Consider the following 21779-nt stretch of genomic DNA (forward strand, 5'->3'; position numbering starts at 1 on the left):
TGCTTAGAAACCTCAATGCTTAAAATCTTCAATGCTTTGCTTAGAATTCTCAATGCTTAGGAACCTCATTGCTTAGAAACCTATGTGGTTAAAATCCTCAATGGTTAGAAACCTTAATGATTAGAATACAGAATACTTAGAATCCTCAATGCTTAGCTTAGAATCTTCAGTGCTTTGCATCCTCAATGCTTAGCATCCTCAATGCTTAGCTTCAAATCCTCAATGCTTAGAAACCTCAACGCTTAGCATTCTCTATGCTCAGCTTAGAATCCTCAATGTTTAGAATCCTTAATGATTAGAATACTCAGTACTTAGATTCCTCAATGTTTAGCTTAGAATCCTCAACACTTAGAAACCTCAATACTTAGAATCCTCAATGCTTAGCATACTCAATGCTCAGCATACTCAATGCTTAACTTAGAATCCTCAATGCTTAGAAACCACAATGCGTAGAATCCTCAATGCTTAGCTTAGAATCCTCATTGGTTAGAAACCTCAATGCTTAGGAACCTCATTGCTGAGAAACCACAGTGCTTAAAGTCCTCAATGCTTTGAATACTGTTTAAGTTTTTAACTAACATCTCCATCTAAGCAGTTGCATCTGCATTAGTATAGCATGATATTACAACCACTGCATTTTGAACCAGATATGCAACTCAACATTCATTGGCATTCTTTATCTCACTCTGTCAGTCCTCTGAGCTATGCATATACAACTGAGTTTCAAAATTTAAACTGCATACCTATTATATTGCTGCTAATGTTAGCTTCACAGGTACTCATCACAAACTAACCTTGCATTTACTGTAGGGTAAGAACGTTCCCATCCACGATTGTATGCCACACATTCTCAGTCTAGCCTGGCGGCAATATCCAGAGACAGAGTATTGAGACAAATTCCATCGGAATCAAATTAAGACGGAGGACAGCTGGCTAGCAAGGATTACTGCCAAAAACAACTGGGGATTATACTGGATGAGCTGATGATGTAAATAAATTCCCAAAAATGACATTTCTCCTTCTGGGACACACTAACATCAATGTCTCAGCTAACACAAGTAATGCTGTTCTATTGGTCTTTTTTTCCCCACCTTGTTCAACCCAATGAACAAAAACAACTTGCTTAAGTATGGTGTCTACTGCTGGCCACCAAAGTTTAAAAATTTAAACTGGTGAAAAAGCCATTAAGGAACGATAACATGTTTGGTGTTAACAATGTATTAAGAAAATTAGGGAAAATGGATTTTAAGCTAGAAAAGGAAAGATGAACAGAGAAGAAACAACAGTGTTATTGTCTATCTGCTAAACCTATCTACAGTAACTTGACTGCATTCATGTGTGCCTCCATATTTACACTACCCTCCCGCTAGTCTTTGTCTATAAAAGTTCTGTATGAAGATACTCCACCACAGAGCTCAGAGTAGAATCAGTGCTAAGTCTATTATCACATAGGTCATCCTAGCTACAGGTTTAGAAATTAGGTCCAAGAATGCCCTCTATACCACTGAAACCAACTCTTGGATCCTGAGATTGGCTTGAGATTATTTTTTTTCCTGCAGCACCAGGTAATTTCAGGTATCCAAGTATTTCCTACTAGCATGTATTTTCTACTACTAATCATCAGTCCATATGTTTTTCAGTCTATGTGAGAAAAACATAGATTGCCTTGTAGAAACAGTAGAAGATGCAGTCAGCAGATGCAGAAGACACTGGAGATCCATAAAACAGACTGCAACAATATGCTCATTCAGGATGAGCAAAGCAGTGGAACCATTGCCCTAAACTGTCCCATACGTAAAATGAAGTATAGGCAGGACACGAGAGCAGCAGAGACCTGCAGGATAAGTGCTGCAAAGGCAAAGCAAAGAAATCCACAGAGCTATGAAATCCACTGGCTATTTTCTGAGAGAAGGATTTCATCTGAAATGAAATCAGGCAGGAGAAGCAGACTGAGAAAGTTTCCATTGTCATAAAAATATCTCCCTGGGTAATCCACGCTGATGGGAAAAGGAAACTCTGATAATTTATGTGACAGTTTAATGGGATTTTGGTGACACATGATACTTTAGAAAGAATTTGCCCAAATCGGACAGACAGGACTTTAATAAGGTTTCAGCCTCAAAACAGCAATATTTTCACCCTTTATTTTGCATTTTATCCTACACATACACTGCTCACTCATAGCCCATCTATCTCATTTGCAGGGCATATTTCTATATTGTGAGAACAACAACTCCTCTGCACTTTCTGGTGACATTCTCAGCTAGAGAAACCTCTGCCTATCTGAGATCCCTAAAGGGATCAAGCTGACTTTGCATCTTCAGGGCAGAGCAGCAGAGCTTTGAATTCTGAGCCATAAGCTGCCCATGGGCCACATCCCCAGCTCTGTGGATGTCATTAATAGCTTCTCTGTAGAAATCAAGGGTAGCAGATGGACAGTCTGCAGTAGCGATCACAAACAATAGGATGCACCCAGGGCACACTCCAGGAGTAAACGTCTCTCACGCTGACTTACACCTCAACCCATTTCTTCTCCTTATGAGAGACAGCCTTCACCCCAGTGCAGCATTCCCCTGCCCTTCATTGCCATCACTCAGAGAACAGGCACAGTACCAAAAGTAGTTGCTTAGAACACTCAACTATGGCGAAGCCAGGGTTAACAGGACGAAACTTTGCAGAAGTTGAATATCAGTGAATTATATGGAAGAGTTTCCCCCGTGGAGAAGTAGAAGTTAACATTAAATATACATTGCCCTGAGCACTAGAAGCCATTCTGTACATAACAGCCTCACAGAGGCTGGAGACAGAGATAACCCGACAGGCATTTGTTTTCTTACTCATTCCTATGGATCTACCCCTGAAGCCCTTATTTTTTTCTGGAAAAGCACCTTGTGGGAATCTGGGCAGGTGAGGAACGGTGTGCAAATGATTCAATGTTTTGCCCAGTGTTTCTTTACTCCATGAAGCTAAGATCAGCGTGGGACATGAAATGATACCTGTTGGCCCTACGATGGGCGTGGAAAACAGAGCACCTGTCACTATTTCTTTCACCATTGGGACTACCAGCCAAATTTAACAGGGAAACAAGCTGTGTTGTGTAGTCCCTCGAGCTCTTCTGCTCTACGTGAGACACATTCTGTAGTAAAGAGAAGAATTTAAACCCACCTAATCCCACCAGCAGCATAAAGCAGTGCTCATTCTTAAACATGGGTTGTGTCTTTAAGAGGTACAGATCCATCTCTGCCTCTGACTTGAGGTCTTCCTCAGGGAATGGCTCATAAGAAATGAGATATATTAAAAGGAAGTGAAATCAGAGCCTCCCATTATCAAAGGGATAAAATATCAATTTTTTGTCAAGATAAAAAGCATCGTAGATTGGCTCAGATGGGAAAAATTAAATTCTTGGTCTTCAGTTGATTTGATATTTATCACTCCACCGCTCTAGAAATATTCTGACAGGGAATGTTTCTTAAAATATTATCCTGCATTTCTCTCAGTTAGCAAGCTGGGAGAGTATGAACTTGTGTGTCTTGTTACACCTAAAAAACTCATAGGAAAAGAGAAAAAGGAAAGAAAACAAAGTCTAGAAAATACACCTTCTAACACTTCATTTCACCAAGAGCTTCTCAATAAAGGACCTCAATTGGGGAATCACTGCTGTCCAAGTCTACCTACCCCATATTGTAGAATATCCCAAAAGCAATTCTCTCTTCCCATATAAAGAGACTAATAAGCAAGAACTGTCTCCCAGTTCATAACAATTAATCTTATCTTGACAGCAAGAGCTCAGATGAACTCAGAGAATTGAGTAAGAAATTGAAAGTAGGGGAATAACGTAGAAGGTCTTTCAGGGAGTCCTGCTGCCCACCCTCCAATGGTGAGGACTGATGTATCCTTCAGCCTGGACAAGCTTACTTCTAGATATACAGTGTTGTCTTGATAAAGAATTAAGTGGAATGAGCCAGTGTTTGTGTCTAAAACATGATTAATGGAACTTGATCACGCACGTAAAAAAAAAAAGTGTTTAGGAGAACTGTCAATTCAATGTTAGTGGCTGCTCCTAATCTGTATTCCCCTGGCTAAAGAGCGACTTGGAAACACTGCAGTGTTTTAACAGCTTGTGTTCAAACCCTCAAATCAAAGGCTCCTCAGTAGCTGTTTAGATCATGGACAGAACATCAGTTTTCCAAGAGAACACGGATGAACCTTGGAGCTCACAGGCAAGCTCAGAACTAAGCAATACTTACATATCATCAAGATGATCAGGCAACTGAGATCCTATGGCATAATCAGAATCTCAGCATACTTGGCAGAAAGATAGATAAAGCAAGATTCGCCATTGCAATAAAGTAGATAGCATGAGGAAATTTCAACCAGTGTGTGTATGCCAAGACACTGTGCAGCCACCATGAGATCAGGAAGATCTTCCATTCAGTGAAGAGATTTCTGATGAATCACACCTTTCTACATCAATCACTATTGGGAGTGGAACATCAAGCCAGGAAGACTACTGGGCAGAGGAAAACTGTCTCCTCTTAGGTCTACTAGTAGGAAGGTTGGACAAATGAAATATATATATATATATATAATTTTTTGCCCCAGAAGTTGCTACAAAGCATGGAATAAAGGTATACCTGAATAAAGGAGTCAGGTTGTGAAACAGTCTTATCAGCTCCAGAAGGAAAACTAACAGAAGTGAACACAATGTCCAGCACCCAATTGCTTTTCCTTAATAACACGCTATGTATCATTAAAGTGGGAGTTTTCACACAAGAGATCAGTTTGTTCTTTAATTCCTATCTTCATAAGTGATATTCTGTTTTGAATACAATCTCCAGAAGGTTCTTTTTTGTCAAATAATTTAACAGCATGAATGATGGCTGCTGATCAGTTTGAATTTCTGATGCCTACTACAAACAATGCAGACTTACACTATATGTTTGTGAAGCTGATACTGCCTGATATGTTTCTCCAATTCTGGTGCCTCCTTGTATATTCAACCCAACATTTTCCTAGCAGAACTCTTCCAATTTATGTTGCCAAGGAATCCTTCCACTGCAGCTCAGCCATTCTTCACAGTCTGAACAAATCCTTACTTGAAATGAAGCACTTGCAATGAAACAGTTCTATTTCAGAGCATTCGCTGCCACTTCATCTTCCGCTCTGTAAACTATCGGAATGCTTTTAAAGGAAACACTTATTTAAATAAAAGAAAATCCCTGTAAATCACAGTCGTGACAAGCTAACAGCAAGCACTGCAAAGATGATTTATCTTCCTGCTACATCTAACAAAGCTTCGCACATCAACACATTGTTTGTAAAGACTTCTAACTCACGATTTCTAACTACAAGAATATACTAGTAACAAAAACCTTCTTATATCAGTAATCTCTCCCTGTCATCTAATATCCCATCAACCTCAAAATCTGAGAGTCTCCTTCAATTATTTCTGTTTACTGTCTTATCCAGCATGCCTTCTTCATGGATGAAGAAACCAACTATTTAGTCTCACTGCCTGCTTGTAATCCAAATTCATTTCAGAGCTTGCATGCATTAGCTGCATGCTTTAATTTGATTTATTTTATTTGACTTCTATTAAATTACATTTGAGACAGGTTAGCAGATGGCCTCATGGGGAGCATCTCGCCAGCATCACCCCCTGTGCAAACAGCAATTATTGTATCTTAGCTGAGCCCAATTTCAAGTTATATCTTGACAAGCTAACAAATAAGGTCACAGTATCTGCATTGCAAGTAATATCCCAACTGGTGGGAAAGACACTTGACAAGCTTGAAGGTGGGCCCAGAGAGCGTTCTGATTGCAAGGGGAAGATGTAAAGGAAATTAAGCAGCAAGTCACCACTTAAGAGCAGGGATGCTGTTTCAAGTCTATCCACATTCTGCATTGCTTGCAGGCCCGCCACCTATGTTAGTACAGAGACTCCACGTCACTACGTGGATTGCTCATTCACAGTCTGTTAGTGCTAAACACGGGAGATGATGGATAGTGAGGGCACCACAGCCACCGAGGCCCCCTCTTTCTTCATATTTCTCACTCTTCTTTTGCCCCTGGCCAGTCGCTCTTTGTGAAAAACAATTCCTGCACGTTGCATTACCCTCCACGGTGACCCTCGAGCTGTTTTTTTTTTTTTTTGCCCTTTCAAAGCACTTGACAAAGCTGTCACAGAAGGAGTTCGGCATCTGGAAGCTGTGACAGACACGATATGACCTGATTCATAAAACATAACTAAACAGCTTGGGCTGCCAGAGGCCAGGATTTACAGGACTGCGTTTCAAGAACGGCCTTCAACGCCTGCTCTACCAAACACACTCCTACTCTGCCGCAATACAAATTCCCCAGCTCCGATGGGGTGACGTGCAACACTACAAAATGACAGAGCAGCTGAGACACTAATCTTGTTACAGTCTACCCTGTCTCCTGCTGGTCAAGAAGGGGAAGGGATGACCTTGGTGTTGGCTGCACCTTTTACACCAGGCTACAAGGGAAGGGAATGCTATAAAAATAAAATACATCATTTTTTTTTTTTCAGAAATGACTCCAGCACAGCAAGTACAAAGGAAACAAATCAAGGCACTGATAGTTTCTGTTATATTATCCCTACAGCCTCACTTTTACAATAAAAGCCTCTCTGCATTTTTATTTCCTGAAGGTGCAACCTGACCGACAGTGTATTTAAGGACTTTCTGCCATCCTATCCATCAACCCTTTTTCCTTCATTTTCCCTTCAATCACTAGTTATAGTCTGTTAGGTGATTGCCATGGTACCAAAAGGCAAACATCATTAACAATTACACTTTCTTATACCATCAAAACAGTTTGTCAAACAGTACAGTTCTTCAGTTCACATAAACTCCCTTAATACAGTCTGTATTCTTCAGTTATAAACACTGTGCCACAGAACCAGCACTGATTGAACCACCTCCCTCACACACTTCCTCACAAGAAGTACATAGTATTACATAAATGGGTTGACATTCATTGGTCGGGTGGAATGTACACCTCTCCTCAGGACAATCTTACTAATCTACAGAGTACAAACTCCCATCTTCTTACATACAAGCAGAAAGTACATATGAGTGGACAGACAACACAGTCTTTCACTTTGTCCGTGTCTGGCCATTTCCCTCACAGGAGGAAGGAAACATGGATCGGGACTCGGCACTCACCCTGCAGCTGTTCTGTGTCTCACTCACACCACACTCACTCTGACATTTAGATCAAAAACCATGGTTAATTCATACTACACAATGCTGACAACGTTTTCTAGCTGGAATCTTAATAACACTCATACTCTGGTCGACCAGTTGCAAACGTTAATGTTTTTCCCAGAGTCGGCTTGACACACGGTACCAAACACTTAAAGCAGATGATAATATTGAACATACAACCTATAAGCCCCGTGATTACAACTTGGAGAACCCAGGCTACCATTTGACAGGCTATCCACTATATCCCATACCTGTAGGAGAGACCAACCTAGGTCCCTCCTATTGTCAACTACCTGGGAGAGAGTATTTGTTCTTGTTTCCATTCATATGACATACAGTTCCCTTTCATAGGAACTCACCCAAGGAGTCTTCCTACCCCAGCTGGCAACCAAAGCCATGAGCTCACCTCCCTGGGAGCAGCACGTATGGCTGTAAACTGTGTAGGATGTCTCCTCAAGACATATGGGCTCCACTTACCATACACATACCTGGTCCACCTATGGGTGGTCCTTGTCTGTCCCTGCAGTGATCAGGTGAGGAAGGGAGTCCTTCAGAGAAATCTCAGGGTGCGCCAAAAGTGTCTCCCTCTCAGCTGGTCCTGCAGCGAACAGAGCTGGTCCCACCTGGGCCGCCAAATTGACTACAGGAATTGAACTCTATAACCTCTATAACTGATACAGTCTCCCATGACATACTTATACCAGAGTTGAGGAAGTATGGGATAGGTGAGTGGACAGTGAAGTGGGTTGAGAATTGGCTGACTGGCAGAGTGCAGAGGGTTGTCGTTGGCGGTGCAGTGTCTGGCTGCAGGGCTGTAACTAGCGGCGTCCCCCAGGGGTCTGTGCTGGGTCCGGTCTTGTTCAACATCTTCATCAACGACCACCCTCAGCAAGTTTGCTGATGACACGAAGTTGGGAGGATTGGCTGACACACCTGAAGGCTGTGCTGCCATTCAGCGAGACCTGGACAGGCTGGAGAGCTGGGCAGTAAGAAACCGGATGAGGTTTAACAAAAGCAAGTGTAGAGTCTTCTACCTGGGTAGAAATAATTGCATGCACCAGTACAGGCTGGGTGAAGAGCTGCTGGAGAGGAGCTCTGCTGAGAGGGACCTGGGCGTCCTGGTGGACGACAGATTAACCATGAGCCAGCAGTGTGCCCTTGTAGCCAAAAAGGCCAATGGCATCCTGGGGTGCATTAAAAAGAGCGTGTCCAGCAGGTCGAAGGAGGTGATCCTCCCCCTCTACTCTGCCCTGGTGAGGCCTCATCTGGAATATTGTGTCCAGTTCTGGGCTCCCCAGTACAAAAAAGACAGGGATCTCTTGGAAAGAGTCCAGCGGAGGGCCACAAAGATGGTGAAGGGCCTGGAGCATCTCCCCAATGAGGAGAGACTGAGGGAACTGGGTCTGTTTAGCCTTGAGAAAAGAAGGCTGAGAGGGAACCTGATCCAGGTCTATAAATATTTGAGGTGTGAGGGGCAAAGTGGTGAGGCCAGACTCTTGTCAGCAGTGTGTGGAGGAGTGACAAGGGGAAACAGACAGAAACTGGACCATAGGAAATTCTGCACTAATGTGTACAAGAACTTCTTTATGGTGAGAGTGACAGAGCACTGGAACAGGCTGCCCAGGGTGGTTGTGGAATCTCCTTCTCTGGAGATATTCAAGACCTGCCTGGATGCCGAGCTGTGCGACGTGGTGTAGGGAACCTGCTTTGGCAGGGGGGTTGGACTCAATGGTCTCTGGAGGTCCCTTCCAACCCCTACAATTCTGTGATTCTGTGAATATCATGGGGTGGTTTGGATGAGGAAAGACTACCCCTTTAAATGACCTTTTGTCAGGGCATGTCCTGGGATTCCTAGGATCCTAAAAATGCAGCATTGCTTCTGTCACTGAAAAATGGGGCCCTGTGTGGGACGGAGGGAGGGTCCATGAGTCCCTGGCCCACCTGACTGAGTATTTCCATGGTCTTAGCAAAGACATACGTACAACTTGAGAATGACAGTTAGCTGCGTTCATGGTGGCATGGCCACTGCTGATGGCCTTGAACTGTCTGAACATAACTGAAGAGGCTCAGGCTGATGCAAATCAGCTATTGAATGACAGTGTTGAAAAACTGGAAAGACAGGTGGCAGTTTTGATGGGGAAAAAACCTAATTCAATCATTCTCCTATGGAAGATCAGGAACATCTTTCTGGAAGACCATGGGGAACCTGTACAAGGGAATCTGTATAAAATGGACTCTGTAAATGAAGGCACTAAAAGGTCAGATTTTGAGGTTCCATTTGGACTAGATCTATTTGAGATCTGACTGATTGTAACCCAAAAATGAAAAAAAAAAAATGCAGGATAGGCTGGTGGGAGTGCCCTGACCAGTGTCCAACCCCCCAAACCCTGCTGCCCATAATACAGCAGCTGAACTGATGGATATAGTACAGTGGTTTAGACAGAAACCAAGAGAGCATGCCAGCATAGCTGCTCTGGTTATGGGACATGGAGGCAGAAAGCGCTGTGGTGAACGGACTGGAAATTTCAAAACTGACATCCATTACTACTCACCCTGCCCTCAGGCAAAGACTGTATGCTCTGTCCAACATAATGAGGATAGCCATTTGATCAGTGAATGATTTATGGCTGTGTGTCATATAACATGGCCAAATAAGAATGACATACCATTAAATATGAGCCTGTGGTCCTCTATGGAGGACTAACAAAATTATATTAGAGAATTAGGCATGAAAGAGGCAATCTATGAAGATGATTTTGAGAGCCCAGTCAATAAATTTTTCATCAGGAACGAGGGATCTCATCCTACAGCCATCACCTTTACATCAGGATGGGTCTATGTTATCCATACTGAACCCCCCAGTGGCCCTCAGGTGCTGTAATACAACAGGCTGCCAAATTGATGGGGAGACAAGAGTGCCTGCAGCCAGATGCAGGCTCTGAATGGTGGTGGAAAGGTCAGAGAACCATCTGCTGCCATGACTTAGGCGTCCAGCCCCTAAGGTAATCCAGTCTGGACCCATTAGGGTCTTGAGACAACAAATGTTTAAAGACCAGATTAGAGTAGGAGTTCAGTTTAAAAAGATCGATGGACAGCATAATCAGGAAAAAATATCTGTTAAACAGGCCCAAGCACTGAGTATTTATAGTCCAACCTTTTCAGCCAAACTAGATATGAATGTAACTCAAGAAGGGTCTGGATGGGAGCTCTGGCAGAGCCAGAGTTCTTTGTGAACCCCTATGAGGTTTTGGTCACAGGTTTGGCATGGAGCAGAATAAAGATACATCACAGTTGAAAAGCATTTATTGGCTACCTATTCTACACTACAGGTGGTAGAACCAGTAACTCAGATTTCAGAGGTTATTGTTAAACAACAAGGCCAGTCCAGGGGTGGGTAAAAGATCTAACACACATCTCTATGATGGGGGTGGCCCAATCACAAGCAGTGGTGCGCTCAGTTGTTCTGCTTGCCTGCTCCTCAAGGAGTTAGGAGAAATCTGTGCCTGCTGCGTGTTCGAGTGCATGCGCAATGCCATGTGGAGGGCTTATCGCAATAAAGATTGGCGGATTTGCTGCGTAGACCGGTCAGAACTCAGATCTGCGTTGTGCTTCCTGCGGCACCAAACGCCCAACAGTGGCAGTTCCGTGTATTGGCCAGCAGGTGGCAGCAGAGACCACGGAAAGAACCTCTGCGGGACAGACCCTGGGGATCCGTTCTCTTTTGATTATAGGGGAAGAACACGAAGATGGAAGAGGAGGGAAGGGGAAAAAATAAAAGAAAAAAAGAAAAAATCAAACCACAGCAAACAAATAAAACTTCTCCAAACGTAGCAAACGTGAATGTCTGTCAATAAATAAATGAGTAATTGAATTGATGTCTGATTCCCCTCTCCCCCCCCGCCCCCCCCAACTTCTGAGATGAAAAAACACCTGGTATCAATTGGACAGATGCACACAGTGAAGCCAGGGATGGTCTGAAACGCAAAGCAGCTGAGCAGCTTTTAGAAGAAAACAGAGTAGTAACAACTTCTGTACCTACATTCACCACTCTGAGATCCTGTCTGGGTCACCCAAGGCTTGTAAATAACCACTGGGTCGGTTCTGATGTCGAGTGATTTGTTGTCAGTTCTCTCATGGTTCTCCGGTCAGTTCTCCGGTGCCAGGATCTGCCACAGGGCATTCTGACCACGGGCATCATGTTTCTACGCTGCCGCCTGCATTTAACAGGCAATGGGACTGCCCAGCATGTGCAAGGCAGCACCTCTGTCACACCACCAGAATGTTTAAGGCTGTTGGGATTGTTGTTAGCGTCCCATTAACACTGAGGCTAGAGATACCCTTAGGATTGACATTACTATTAGCATTACTTTGATGGTGCCCTATCTGGGTCATTTCCTGGGGATGTCAGGAGTAAGGCACAGTGTCAGGAGTGAAAGAACAGACTCTGTTACTTTATAAACATGATAATAGAGAGAGTTCATTGGAAAAAATACAACTCTTAAATAATACAAAGCGTGCTTCTGATTGGATGCAGGCATCATCTGGGCTCTGATTAATATTACTTTTAAGGTAAAGATTATTGTTACATTAATGATTGTTTTTTGGATTATGATCAGGGTTAAGGTTCCTTTTGCTACAAACTTCTAGCATCATTTTTGTTGTTACATTTGGAGTTAGGGACGATTTTAGAATCAGGGTAAGGGTTAGGATTAGAGTTACATTGCAGGTTAATGCTGTTATCTTTACAGCTCCTGTGAGGGTTGGGGTCTGGGTCAGGTGTTTAAAAAATGAAATGAAAAAAGCATAAAAAAAATATATTGAAAGCTTCAGATTTCCTTAATCTTTGTGGGAATCATATAATGTGCAGCTCAGATCTACCTCTTCGTGCAGTGACTGCCTGTAAATTTGCTAGAGCCTAATATAATATGGCCTTGTGCTTTCCGCTAACTCACCTTCATTTCATTTTCATTACATTTGCTTGGTAGTCAGATTTTGGTGTGTGAATATTTTAAAAAAATCTAACTGACATTGGCAAAAAATTAAAAATAAAATTTAAAAAATAAATGCACAACAGCATCGTATCAATTTTTATAGATAAGATAAAGAAGAGCAGTTTTCCTTAGTTTTCTGTGCTTCTTTACTTTCTTACCCTCTCCCCTTGTGTGAGAAACTCTCAAAGTCAAAGATTTCTAGTTAGGCAAAGATTGCAGCGATAGCAGCAGTGCTTATTCATCATTGCAATACTGCGCGCACATCCCCTGTTGGCAAGGGAGAAACTGCACACCAGTCAGTGAAATCAATTCTGTTCTATGCCCTAAACCCAATGCAGGTGATGCTCTCATGGCTCTCATTGGTTGAGCATCTCAGGCTCACAGACTCCTCGAGACTGTTGCTAGGATTCATTTCCATATAAGGTCAATTACCAACCTCTTGTTTTTAGGTTTGCCTTGTACTTTTCTGCGGACAGAGAAGGGCAATGTTTCCAAAAGTCAGTACATTCATTCTGTCCTGTGCTGGGCTCTACCCACCCTGTGTATTTATCTTGTGCTTGTCTCAATTCTCCCCATGTCAGAATGCCCCCAGTCTGAACTTAATTCTGTTCAGCAACTTTCTTGGTGGAAAAACTACTTATACAGCTGTTTTACAAGAGGGTTATACATTCAGTTAGGGCCTACACTATGGACTGAAAATACTGGAAACTTCCACTGCAAAAACACAATCTACCTCTCCCATCTGTGCAGCCTTGCAGACCCAGAGCACGCCAGGTTATTTCTGCTTTCATAGCATTTGCATGCTGTAGGGTGAGCAAAAGGTTCTGCTGCTTGATTCTTCTGCAAGAGCTGCCTACCGGCAAATGGTTGCAGGGATGGAGGATGTGACAGAAAGCATTTGTCTCCACAAGAGCAGAGTTACATTCAGTGCAGAGTGTGAGAGTCAGGTTGGTGTGGAAAAGCACTGACACGCTGGGGACGATGCAGTGCTCACATGTCTAACACTCACAGACATTACTGTCAGAAGGATGGTGCTGTGTTGTGCTTCTACCTTTGGCAGCCCCTGGAGAAATGCTGTGGCACACAGAACACCTTTGTATTGCACTGACTGCTGCCATGCAGCATGGATTTAACACACCAAATCCAGAGGAGCATGACTGCATCTAACTTCCCTGAGAAAAACTACTGTAGCTGAAGAGATGAGGAGGCAGCTGCTCATCTGCAGAACAAGCAGCACTGCCAGACACTGGGCCAGGTGAGCACCTCCTGCTGCAGCGTGATGATGACAGGGCTGGAGATGATCTGCAAAGCCAGCTTAAAAGTGGGAGACATGAGTCAACATGGCAGGAGGACAGAGGTGTTAGGGAGCAGCCAAGGCATCAAAGAGTATCAAAAGGCTTTGAAAGGTATCACAAAGCAACAGCCAGGAAGACTGGGATTATCATGAGCAGCAACCTGGATGCTAGAGATTATTTGCTCCCATACAAAATGGTAGAGATCTTGCTGCAGACATCCCAAAGCCAGGCAAAATGGGAACCCAGAGCTCTGCCTGCACGAACCCCACAGCCATAGCATTGCAAGCTGAGCTGCCTTGCTGTTTGTTGCATTCATCCCAATCCCTGTGAATGAAGACTCAGAATGCAGTCAAGGCGATAATTGAGCATGAGTGACTTTATTCAATAAAAGACAGGAGGGCTTGAGAGGTCAAGGGTGAAGATGGGACCCCTCTTGTCAAGATGAGTGTGGCTCAGAGCTTGTGCTGCTGCCTGGTGCCTGGGACTGGCAGCCTGACTCTAAGTCCCCATCTAAGATGCTCAGCTTCACCTCACTGATGCTGACCTGCTCCTGCATGGTGGTGCTGCTGTTGGGGCACTCGGGCTGTGCTTGGGATGGGCAGCACTGCAAAGGCGCTGGGTCACAATCCAGGCAGGCGACTGCTGTGTCTGGCAGGCTCAGGTCAGGAGCTTCAGCAGAGCCAGGAGATATGAGAGCATGAACGTGGATGAGCCCCTTGTGTCCATCACTGTTACCATGTGGAAGGCTGTCATCCGAATTGCAGCGATTCGTGCTTAATAAGAACTCTCCATTGATGGAAACACACTGCACATCACTACTTGGTTTGGATCTCTGGGGTTGACAAGGGCTCGAATCACCTAGGAAGGCATAGAAACACAAGGGTTAGTGTCAAACGTTTGCAAGTTGAATCATGAAAGAGGTTGTTGATATTTGGTAATAGAGTGGCGGCAGGAAGAAGCAAATAGGCTTCAAGCAACAGAGCCACTGTCTTGCAAGTGATCCTCGTGCAGGTCCAGCTCGTGTGTTGTTTCACTGTAATCTGCTTCTTTGGGTCTACCTAGTGGGCAGCAGCACTCGAGCTGTTACTGATATCATTGAAAAGAACTGGAGACAATTGTTCTATTCCTAAGAGCTTCAAGGTGTCTAGAAGCACAAATAGAAACCAGCAGTATTTCATCACTTCACCAAAAGGAAGGTCAAACACCTGAGCTGTGAAGAGCAGTTACAGAACCTATGCATAAGATCACACCAGGCATAGTTTGTTCTAACAACAGTTATGGTACATAGTCCATTTCCTTCAATATTCCCAAAATGAAATGATGTGGAGCATTACAGGGAAAGAAACACTGCACACAGACACTATGACCCTGATTATACTCAAGCAGCAGACTTAAAACAAGTCAGAGTTTTAGATTCCAGGATATTTCAGGACCTATCATGTGTGAAATTCAGTTACACAAAAGTGCCTAGGTGCCTGCGTTTCAAGCAACTTTCAGATCACAGCCATGTAAAATAAAAACAAATTCAGTGCAGAAATAGCAATCCTGTACCTTAATACTCATGAGATTATCCATTTTTTACAGCACTCTGACTAAGTTCTAAAACTTGCTCATCCCAGTTCACTTCAACAAGTTCCACCAGTTCAAGCAATGCAGTTCTGAGATCCTGTGTATGTTAGGCAGATAGAATTGAACAGTGCAGAAATAATCTCTGACAGCTTTAAGAGCTCCGTTCTGCTTACAAACTCTCAGTCCAAAATTATTCGCAGTTTTAAGGCAATGAACACCTGAAGCAGTTGGATCATCTGCCATTTGCTGCATTCTGCTTCTTGGCATCATGATTAGCACAAAGGGTTTTCTGCTGTCCTGCAGAGATGGACAAAGTCCTGCTTACAAATGGACCAAGTTCCAGTGTACAGCAGAGTTTGTACCAGACTAACAAGCCACGTCATTCAATTCATTTGCTCAGGTTGTTATGCACTCAGAAAGGAAACAGAACTAACTGTTGAATTCTGAAGGTAATCTGTGGGGTCCTGTAGAGGGTGTTTTTTACAGCTAGTTATCTGAGAAGGGTCGTAAACACGGTGCGGTTAATCAAGCAGCCATAACACCTGCAAGGACAGTGAGAACATCAGGATGCCCTGTGATGGTTAGAAACTAGCCATGGTTCTGGGAACTCAGCAAGGGAGTATCTTTCAGTTGATAACAACAAGCTGTTAAGATACTCGGGGATGGTATGTAATTGGGAACCAATGATGAGCTCCACTTTTGCAATATGTATGAGCTGATTATCCGTATTATAAAGGTACACGCAGCCAAGGAATAAACGAGATTCACTGATCATGTCAATGACAGGTGTGGTCGTCTGCTTTTCTCCCGCCGTTCTGCAACATCGTTGTTGTTTAGTGTCACTGGGTTCGTTAAACTGCTGTTCATTCTCAGATCGTTGGTTTTTTTTCATTTTTTCCCTCCTAGACCCATTCACAATCTCCCTTCCCTTCCCCTCTCGGCCGCGCCGCACCGCGCTGTTAGAGAGGGGAGGTTCTTTGTTCCTTCTCTCCCTGGGTTTGTTCCCACTGTCACCGAGTGAGCTCTAGAGAGAACTCCGTGACACAAACTCATTGCAAAGTCTAAGCTAGAAGAAGCGTCACCTCAGTGTATCCCAGAAAAAGAACAGCGTTGAGATTTTAATTGGTTTTGGTTTTTTGTTTTATTGAGGGTGGGTTGTTTTTTGTTGTTTTTTTAGGGTTTTTGGGGTTTTTTTTTGTCTTTTTTTTTGTTTTTTTTTTTTGGGGGGGGGGGGAGAGGGGGGAGGGGTGCGAGGGGAAGGGAGAGGGAGGGGACAGTTGTTTGGTTGTTTTTAATATACAATAAAGCTATGCAGTTCCGCTGTCAGTCGCCTCAGAGAGTTCCCGAAGGAGCTCAACCACATTCTGCTCAACATCGAGTTGTTCCATTGAGTGGAGCAATGGTAGTCTTGCAGATGGAGCAATGCAGGAATTCTGACAGGATCTCCAGGTGTATCCAGTTCATCATCTGAAAGCTCCGCAATCAAATTGGAAGGGACCAGTCCTCTTGTGCCATCTGTCAGCTCTCCCTGAAACCAGCCATTCTCACCCACATCTCCAAAGACATTACGTTTTGTCCGGCAGTCAGAGGAAGCTCGTTTTCTGGGTCCTCATTAGGACTCTCAACAGGAATGTAGCTGTGTCGAGCTAAGAATCTTCAAACTGCTGGTGATACCTGTCCTGGAGAATGCAGGATGAAGGACAAAAGCTCTGCTCTCACATTCAGGGCCGTCCTCTGACAGAAGGCAGCACTCAGGACTGTTCCCAAGGATCTCTTTCATGGCTTTCAGTTCAAGCTCCAGGTCTTCCAGATGACCTTGAAGACTTCGGGCCTCTTCAATGGCAGAATGGAACGGACTGGAGCTATTACGGAGATTCTTGTTTGACTGGGTCAGAATCTGTCTCGTTGCCTTCCCCAGCTCCATCTGCTGCTTCTGCTGCTCTCTTTTCCCTCTTGCGCGCTCTGTGAGAATGAGTTTCAGAAAGCACTACTCAGTGACAGGAAATAAGGGGAAACTTAAAGACTTTGCAACCTAAGTCCTGGCAGTGTACTGCCAGCGGCTGATTTGGCCGTCCAGGATCCTGGCACCACAAATGCTTCATTGCCAAATGCAGCAATAAGGTGTTCTGGGGAAAGGCCAACTCACAGGTAGTCTTTGAGCACCCATATCCCAAAACCAACGGCCAGCACCAGCGCAGGCAGCAGCATCGCTGAGACCGTCACCGGAATGTGGCGCTTCCGCACAGATGTGTCAGCAGCAGCAGCCTCTGTGCTTTTGCCTGTGTTCATCCCTGGAAGAAATGAGACAATGTCCCACGTTACCTTCAGCTGCGCTACAGATAATCTCTCAGTGTGCTTCATGGACCCAAGAGGTCATTTTGTCAGTGGGTGCCTCCGTCTCTGGTGCCGAAGCACCGGAGGACAAGAAGGATTGCTTCCACCTCTCGTTGGGTATGGAGAGGCTGCACAGTCACTACCCGTGTCCTCCTCTGGGCCGAGAGCTGGGGCTGTACTCTGGGGTCTGGGCTTGGTCCGTGGGGAGAGCTACAGAGCAGAATCCCTCACGCTTTTCCCGGCATGCGTGTCCTGAGCTCTCCTTTGGGACGCCCCCCAGGCTGAAGGTCAGGCTTCAGCCAGCACAGGGCACAGCCAGAGCCAGCCCAGGGGAGAAACACTCCTGCTTCTTTTACATGTGCTCTATGCTCACACGCTCAGGTCTAGCTGCTGACCTGCTGTGCAAGAGCTGGCAGCAAGAGCCTGCAGGCACGCAGTGACTCTGGTTCGTGACACCGTATGATCATGGGACAAAAATTACCTGGCATGCCAGTTGGTGCTGCCTGCATTCCTCTGTCCGGGACGGGCAGTGTGGGATATCCACCTTCCTGCAGCGCATCCGGGACGGGCAGAGTGGGATATCCACCTTCCTGGAGTGCATCCCGCTCACTTTGTTGGTCCGTTCCTTTAGAAAGAAAGCAGGGCAGTAGGATTGGGATGTCACGTGCCCTCATCAAAAACTGAGCTTCTCCAATCCTGAACTCAGGTAAAGTCCAGGGCCCCCCCCAAGTACACTGTGAGCCCCTCTGTTACCCAAGGGCATTTGGGCCCTCCCAGCTATTGGACAATGCTGACTCCCTCACACCTCTTGAGGAATCAGCTCCTGTGCAAGGCCCTCACATACTGTGCTGTCACCAGCCCGTCACAGCCAGGTAGCTGCAGGCTGAAATCCAAACTCTAACACACAGTCCAAGCCTTCAGAATTAGCATCTCCACCTCATTTCCAGCATTAGCAAAGGCAGCCAACCCTGCTCGGGATGCTCCTCCTGCCTTGAACTTGCTCAGCTGCACGGAGGGCTTTGGATGAACAGAAGCACAGCACTTGCCACTTTGCCACTTGCTGCCATCTGGGTGCCAACGACTGCACAAAGCAGCTCTGACAAGTAATGGTTGTGCTGGGGGAGCAGCTGCCTCTGGGTCTTGGCTGGATGCAGACCATCTGGCAGCAGACCAGCTCTGGTGCTTGACAGCACCTGCAAGGTGATACACGGAACACGGCTGCAGCACGGCTCTGACCCATCCCTTCCTGCTGTGCAGGCTACAGCCTGCCCACACCTGTATATCACACCTCAGCTTCCCAGGTCCCACAGTGAACAGACTGAAGTATACCCACCACGCTCTGCCTTCTCCATTTCCTTCAGCAGTCGCTTCAGGAGACGGGATGAGCCCTGAGAGTATTTTCCTCGTGTGGATTCATCCTCTTCTCTTTCTGGACCTTAACAGAATGTATGAAGTTAAATATCGTGTGCATGAAGATCTGAAGATCAGCGGCGAGTCAGCCAAGTCAGTGAAGACAGAGTACTCACTGCTGGGATTCCAGCTGGGCTCCAGCACAGGAGGAAACCGATGACCGGGCAAGGCCCACACTGGGGGCACTTCTGCAACCAAAGACCCATGAAAAGTTTTAGTCACACACTACAGCATCAACTGAGTAGCAGAGCAGAGCATACAGGGGAAATGAAGCCTGAGAGCATGAACGTTTCAGTCTCCAAGGAAACAGACACTCACAACTTACCCCTGGGTTGTCCCCCAGGCACAGGCATGAAGTCCGGATACAAAGGAGCATCCGGAAAGGGAGCACGAAGCTCATCATCTAGAATCAAGAACAGATGAGCTAAGTTCCCACTTATATACACTATATGGTGTGATCTCCTTCTCCCTCAGTAACTGGATGTGGGGCATGGGAGAATAACTCAGGTCATGATTTCCAAAGTTGCAGGGTGGACGGGATGACCCGTAGGCTGGCACCTGGCAGCGTATGCAGTGCTCTCTCCGGGCCACGTGCCACATCTCTCACAGATTACGTGGAAGAAGATGCAGCCCCCCAGGGCTTTCTTACTGGGAGGCCTCTGATGGACAGCAAGGTCACATTGAGGCACTGGAGGAAAGCACACCTGTCTCTTCCCCTGGGCTGTGGACTGGGGCTCTGGCTTGGAAACTGGGGAGTGCCATGAGCCTGAAGCAGAAATGCTCATGCATGCCCAGCATGCCTCTTCTGAACTCTCCCCGGGCTTCTCCAAGGACGAAGGCTGTGCTGCAGCCAGCAATTAGCAGAGCTACAGCCTGGCATGGCTGGAGCCAGCCCTGGGGAGCAGCGCAGCCACCTGCAGTGCTGCCCATCACCCCAACCCAGCAACACCCCCATGGAAGGCAGGCCCCAGGCAAGTGTACTACAGGGCCGTGGGGACACAGCCTGACTTCTTGCTCCCAGCGCTGCTCAGTTTGGGTCCCATCTCTACCCACTCACCTGCTCCCCGTGCTCGCCACGGAGCAGCACAGCTCTCCTGAAAACTCATGGCCACCAATAGGAGGAAGAGGACAAGGCGGGCAGGGTCCATGGCCGCCCCCACACTTGCACCACGCTTCCAACACCACCGCTGCAGCCACAGTGAGTGTCGCACTGAGCCAAGACTGCAGCCAGGCCTTGTGAGCTCATGACGCAGCTCAGCACAGTCATAGGATGGGGCATTGTGACCTCACATCTCTGTGATTCCGGGTGGCGGCTCCCCGCAGGCTGCTGCTCTTGTGATGCACTGCACCAGGGCTGTGTGGGGCTGGTGCTTACATCATAGAAATGCAGAATCATAGAATGGCTTGGCTTGCAAGGGACAGTGAAGAACTCAGAACCCCAGCCCCACTGCCTCGGGCAGAGATGCCACCCACAGAGTCTTGCTGCCCAGAGCTCCATCCAGCCTGGCCTTGAACACCTCCAGGGATGGAGCATCCACAACTTTGCTTGGCAAACTTTTGCAGAGCTTCAACAACCCCAAGAAGGCATTATTTCCAGCCTGGTGCAACACCTCAGGCCACAGGGGTAGTGACGCAATATGCACAGGTTATCCACGCGTGTGAAACGTGCTGCAATTAAGCAAGCCAAGCGGATAAATCCTCTCCAGTGTGGAGGATGATGGCTGAAATACAAACACGGAGAAGCTGACCTTCCCACAGACCCGCCAAGTCAAGTGTCACGTGCTTACATTTTTGTTGATACATCTGCAGTTTCATCTTTTTTTGATGGCTAAGGAAATCCCCTTTCCTGCACCAAGTGTATTTCCCACGTGTAACGTGCTTCCAAGCCTGATTTTAGTAGCAGATATTGAAGGCTTGCTAGTTGGCACCTCCCATCCCCAAAGTCCCAGTGAACTCACCCACCGCTGGCAACTGGATGCTTGGTGGCGAGAGAACCATCACCTATAGGATCCCACCCGGGTTTCCAGAAACTGTTGCACCTTTGGATACATGGCGATAAATACTGTGTCCATACAACACCCTCATTGAATCAGAGCCTGCCACCTTCCCTACAACCAGGCAAAGGGCACAAAGGAAGCTGAACTGCTGAACCAGGCACCAATGGGGCTTACGTGTTTGCATCAAAAGACAAAATACCAAGCAGAGAGCATGGGAATCAGATGTTGTTTCTGAAGCAGAATTAAGATTAAAAAAATTGATTTCACAGTCTGACATCAACCCTCCTCCACCCCTCCCATTCCCCCCCCAGCGCACCCCTCCCTTCCTTCCCTCTTTGTTTAACAAAGACTTTGAATAAAATCATCATATCAATACTACAATTGCTGGCCTGGGATTATTATCACCTCTTTCGGGTTCCTGGACAGGAGAGGTGCACCCCACTGATTTCAGCGGTCCTGCCTGGGTGGTGAGGTGACTTCACAGAATCACAGAATCACAGAATCACAGAATTGTAGGGGTTGGAAGGGACCTCTAGAGATCATCGAATCCAACCCCCCTGCCAAAGCAGGCTCCCTACACCACGTTGCACAGCTCGGCATCCATGCGGGTCTTAAATATCTCCAGAGAAGGAGACTCCACCACCTCCCTGGGCAGCCTGTTCCAGTGCTCCGTCACCCTCACTGTAAAGAAGTTCTTGTACACATTCGTGTGGAACTTCCTATGCTGTACTTTCATCCCATTACCCCTAGTCCTATCCCAACGCACTACTGAAAAGAGACCAGCCTCACCACTATGGCTCCCACACCTCAAATATTTATAGACCTGGATCAAGTCCCCTCTCAGCCTTCTTTTTTCAAGGCTAAACAGACCCAGTTCCCTAAGTCTCTCCTCATAGGGGAGATGCTCCAGGCCCTTCACCATCTTAGTGGCCCTCCGCCGGACTCTTTCCAAGA

At 46.0% G+C, this 21779-nt stretch overlaps 1 protein-coding gene across 1 annotated transcript; it reads right to left on the minus strand.

Moving 5' to 3' along the window:
• Nucleotides 1–16365: 16365 nt before the first annotated feature.
• On the minus strand, nt 16366–20826 carry LOC146752946 (uncharacterized). The gene is made up of 6 exons (XM_085531043.1): nt 20787–20826; nt 18945–19016; nt 18752–18853; nt 17900–18043; nt 17231–17375; nt 16366–17046 (listed from the first exon to the last, which is right to left on the minus strand). Exons 1-6 carry the CDS (start codon nt 20824–20826, stop codon nt 16950–16952), a joined length of 600 nt encoding a protein of 199 aa, XP_085387169.1. The 3' UTR covers nt 16366–16949.
• Nucleotides 20827–21779: the final 953 nt, after the last annotated feature.

The sequence above is a fragment of the Coturnix japonica genome, unplaced genomic scaffold, assembly GCF_054131305.1.
Source record: "Coturnix japonica strain WE unplaced genomic scaffold, WE-NBRP24 Scf040, whole genome shotgun sequence".
NCBI classification, from domain to species: Eukaryota; Metazoa; Chordata; class Aves; order Galliformes; family Phasianidae; genus Coturnix; species Coturnix japonica.

Coding starts and splice junctions, on each gene's coding strand:
- LOC146752946 (XM_085531043.1), bottom strand. CDS start 20,826: ATGGTTCTCTCGCCACCAAGCATCCAGTTGCCAGCGGTGG. Junction 19,017..20,786: donor CATCCAGTTGCCAGCGGTGG/GTGAGTTCACTG, acceptor CTTTGGTTGCAG/AAGTGCCCCCAGTGTGGGCC. Junction 18,044..18,751: donor AATGGAGAAGGCAGAGCGTG/GTGGGTATACTT, acceptor TTCTTTCTAAAG/GAACGGACCAACAAAGTGAG.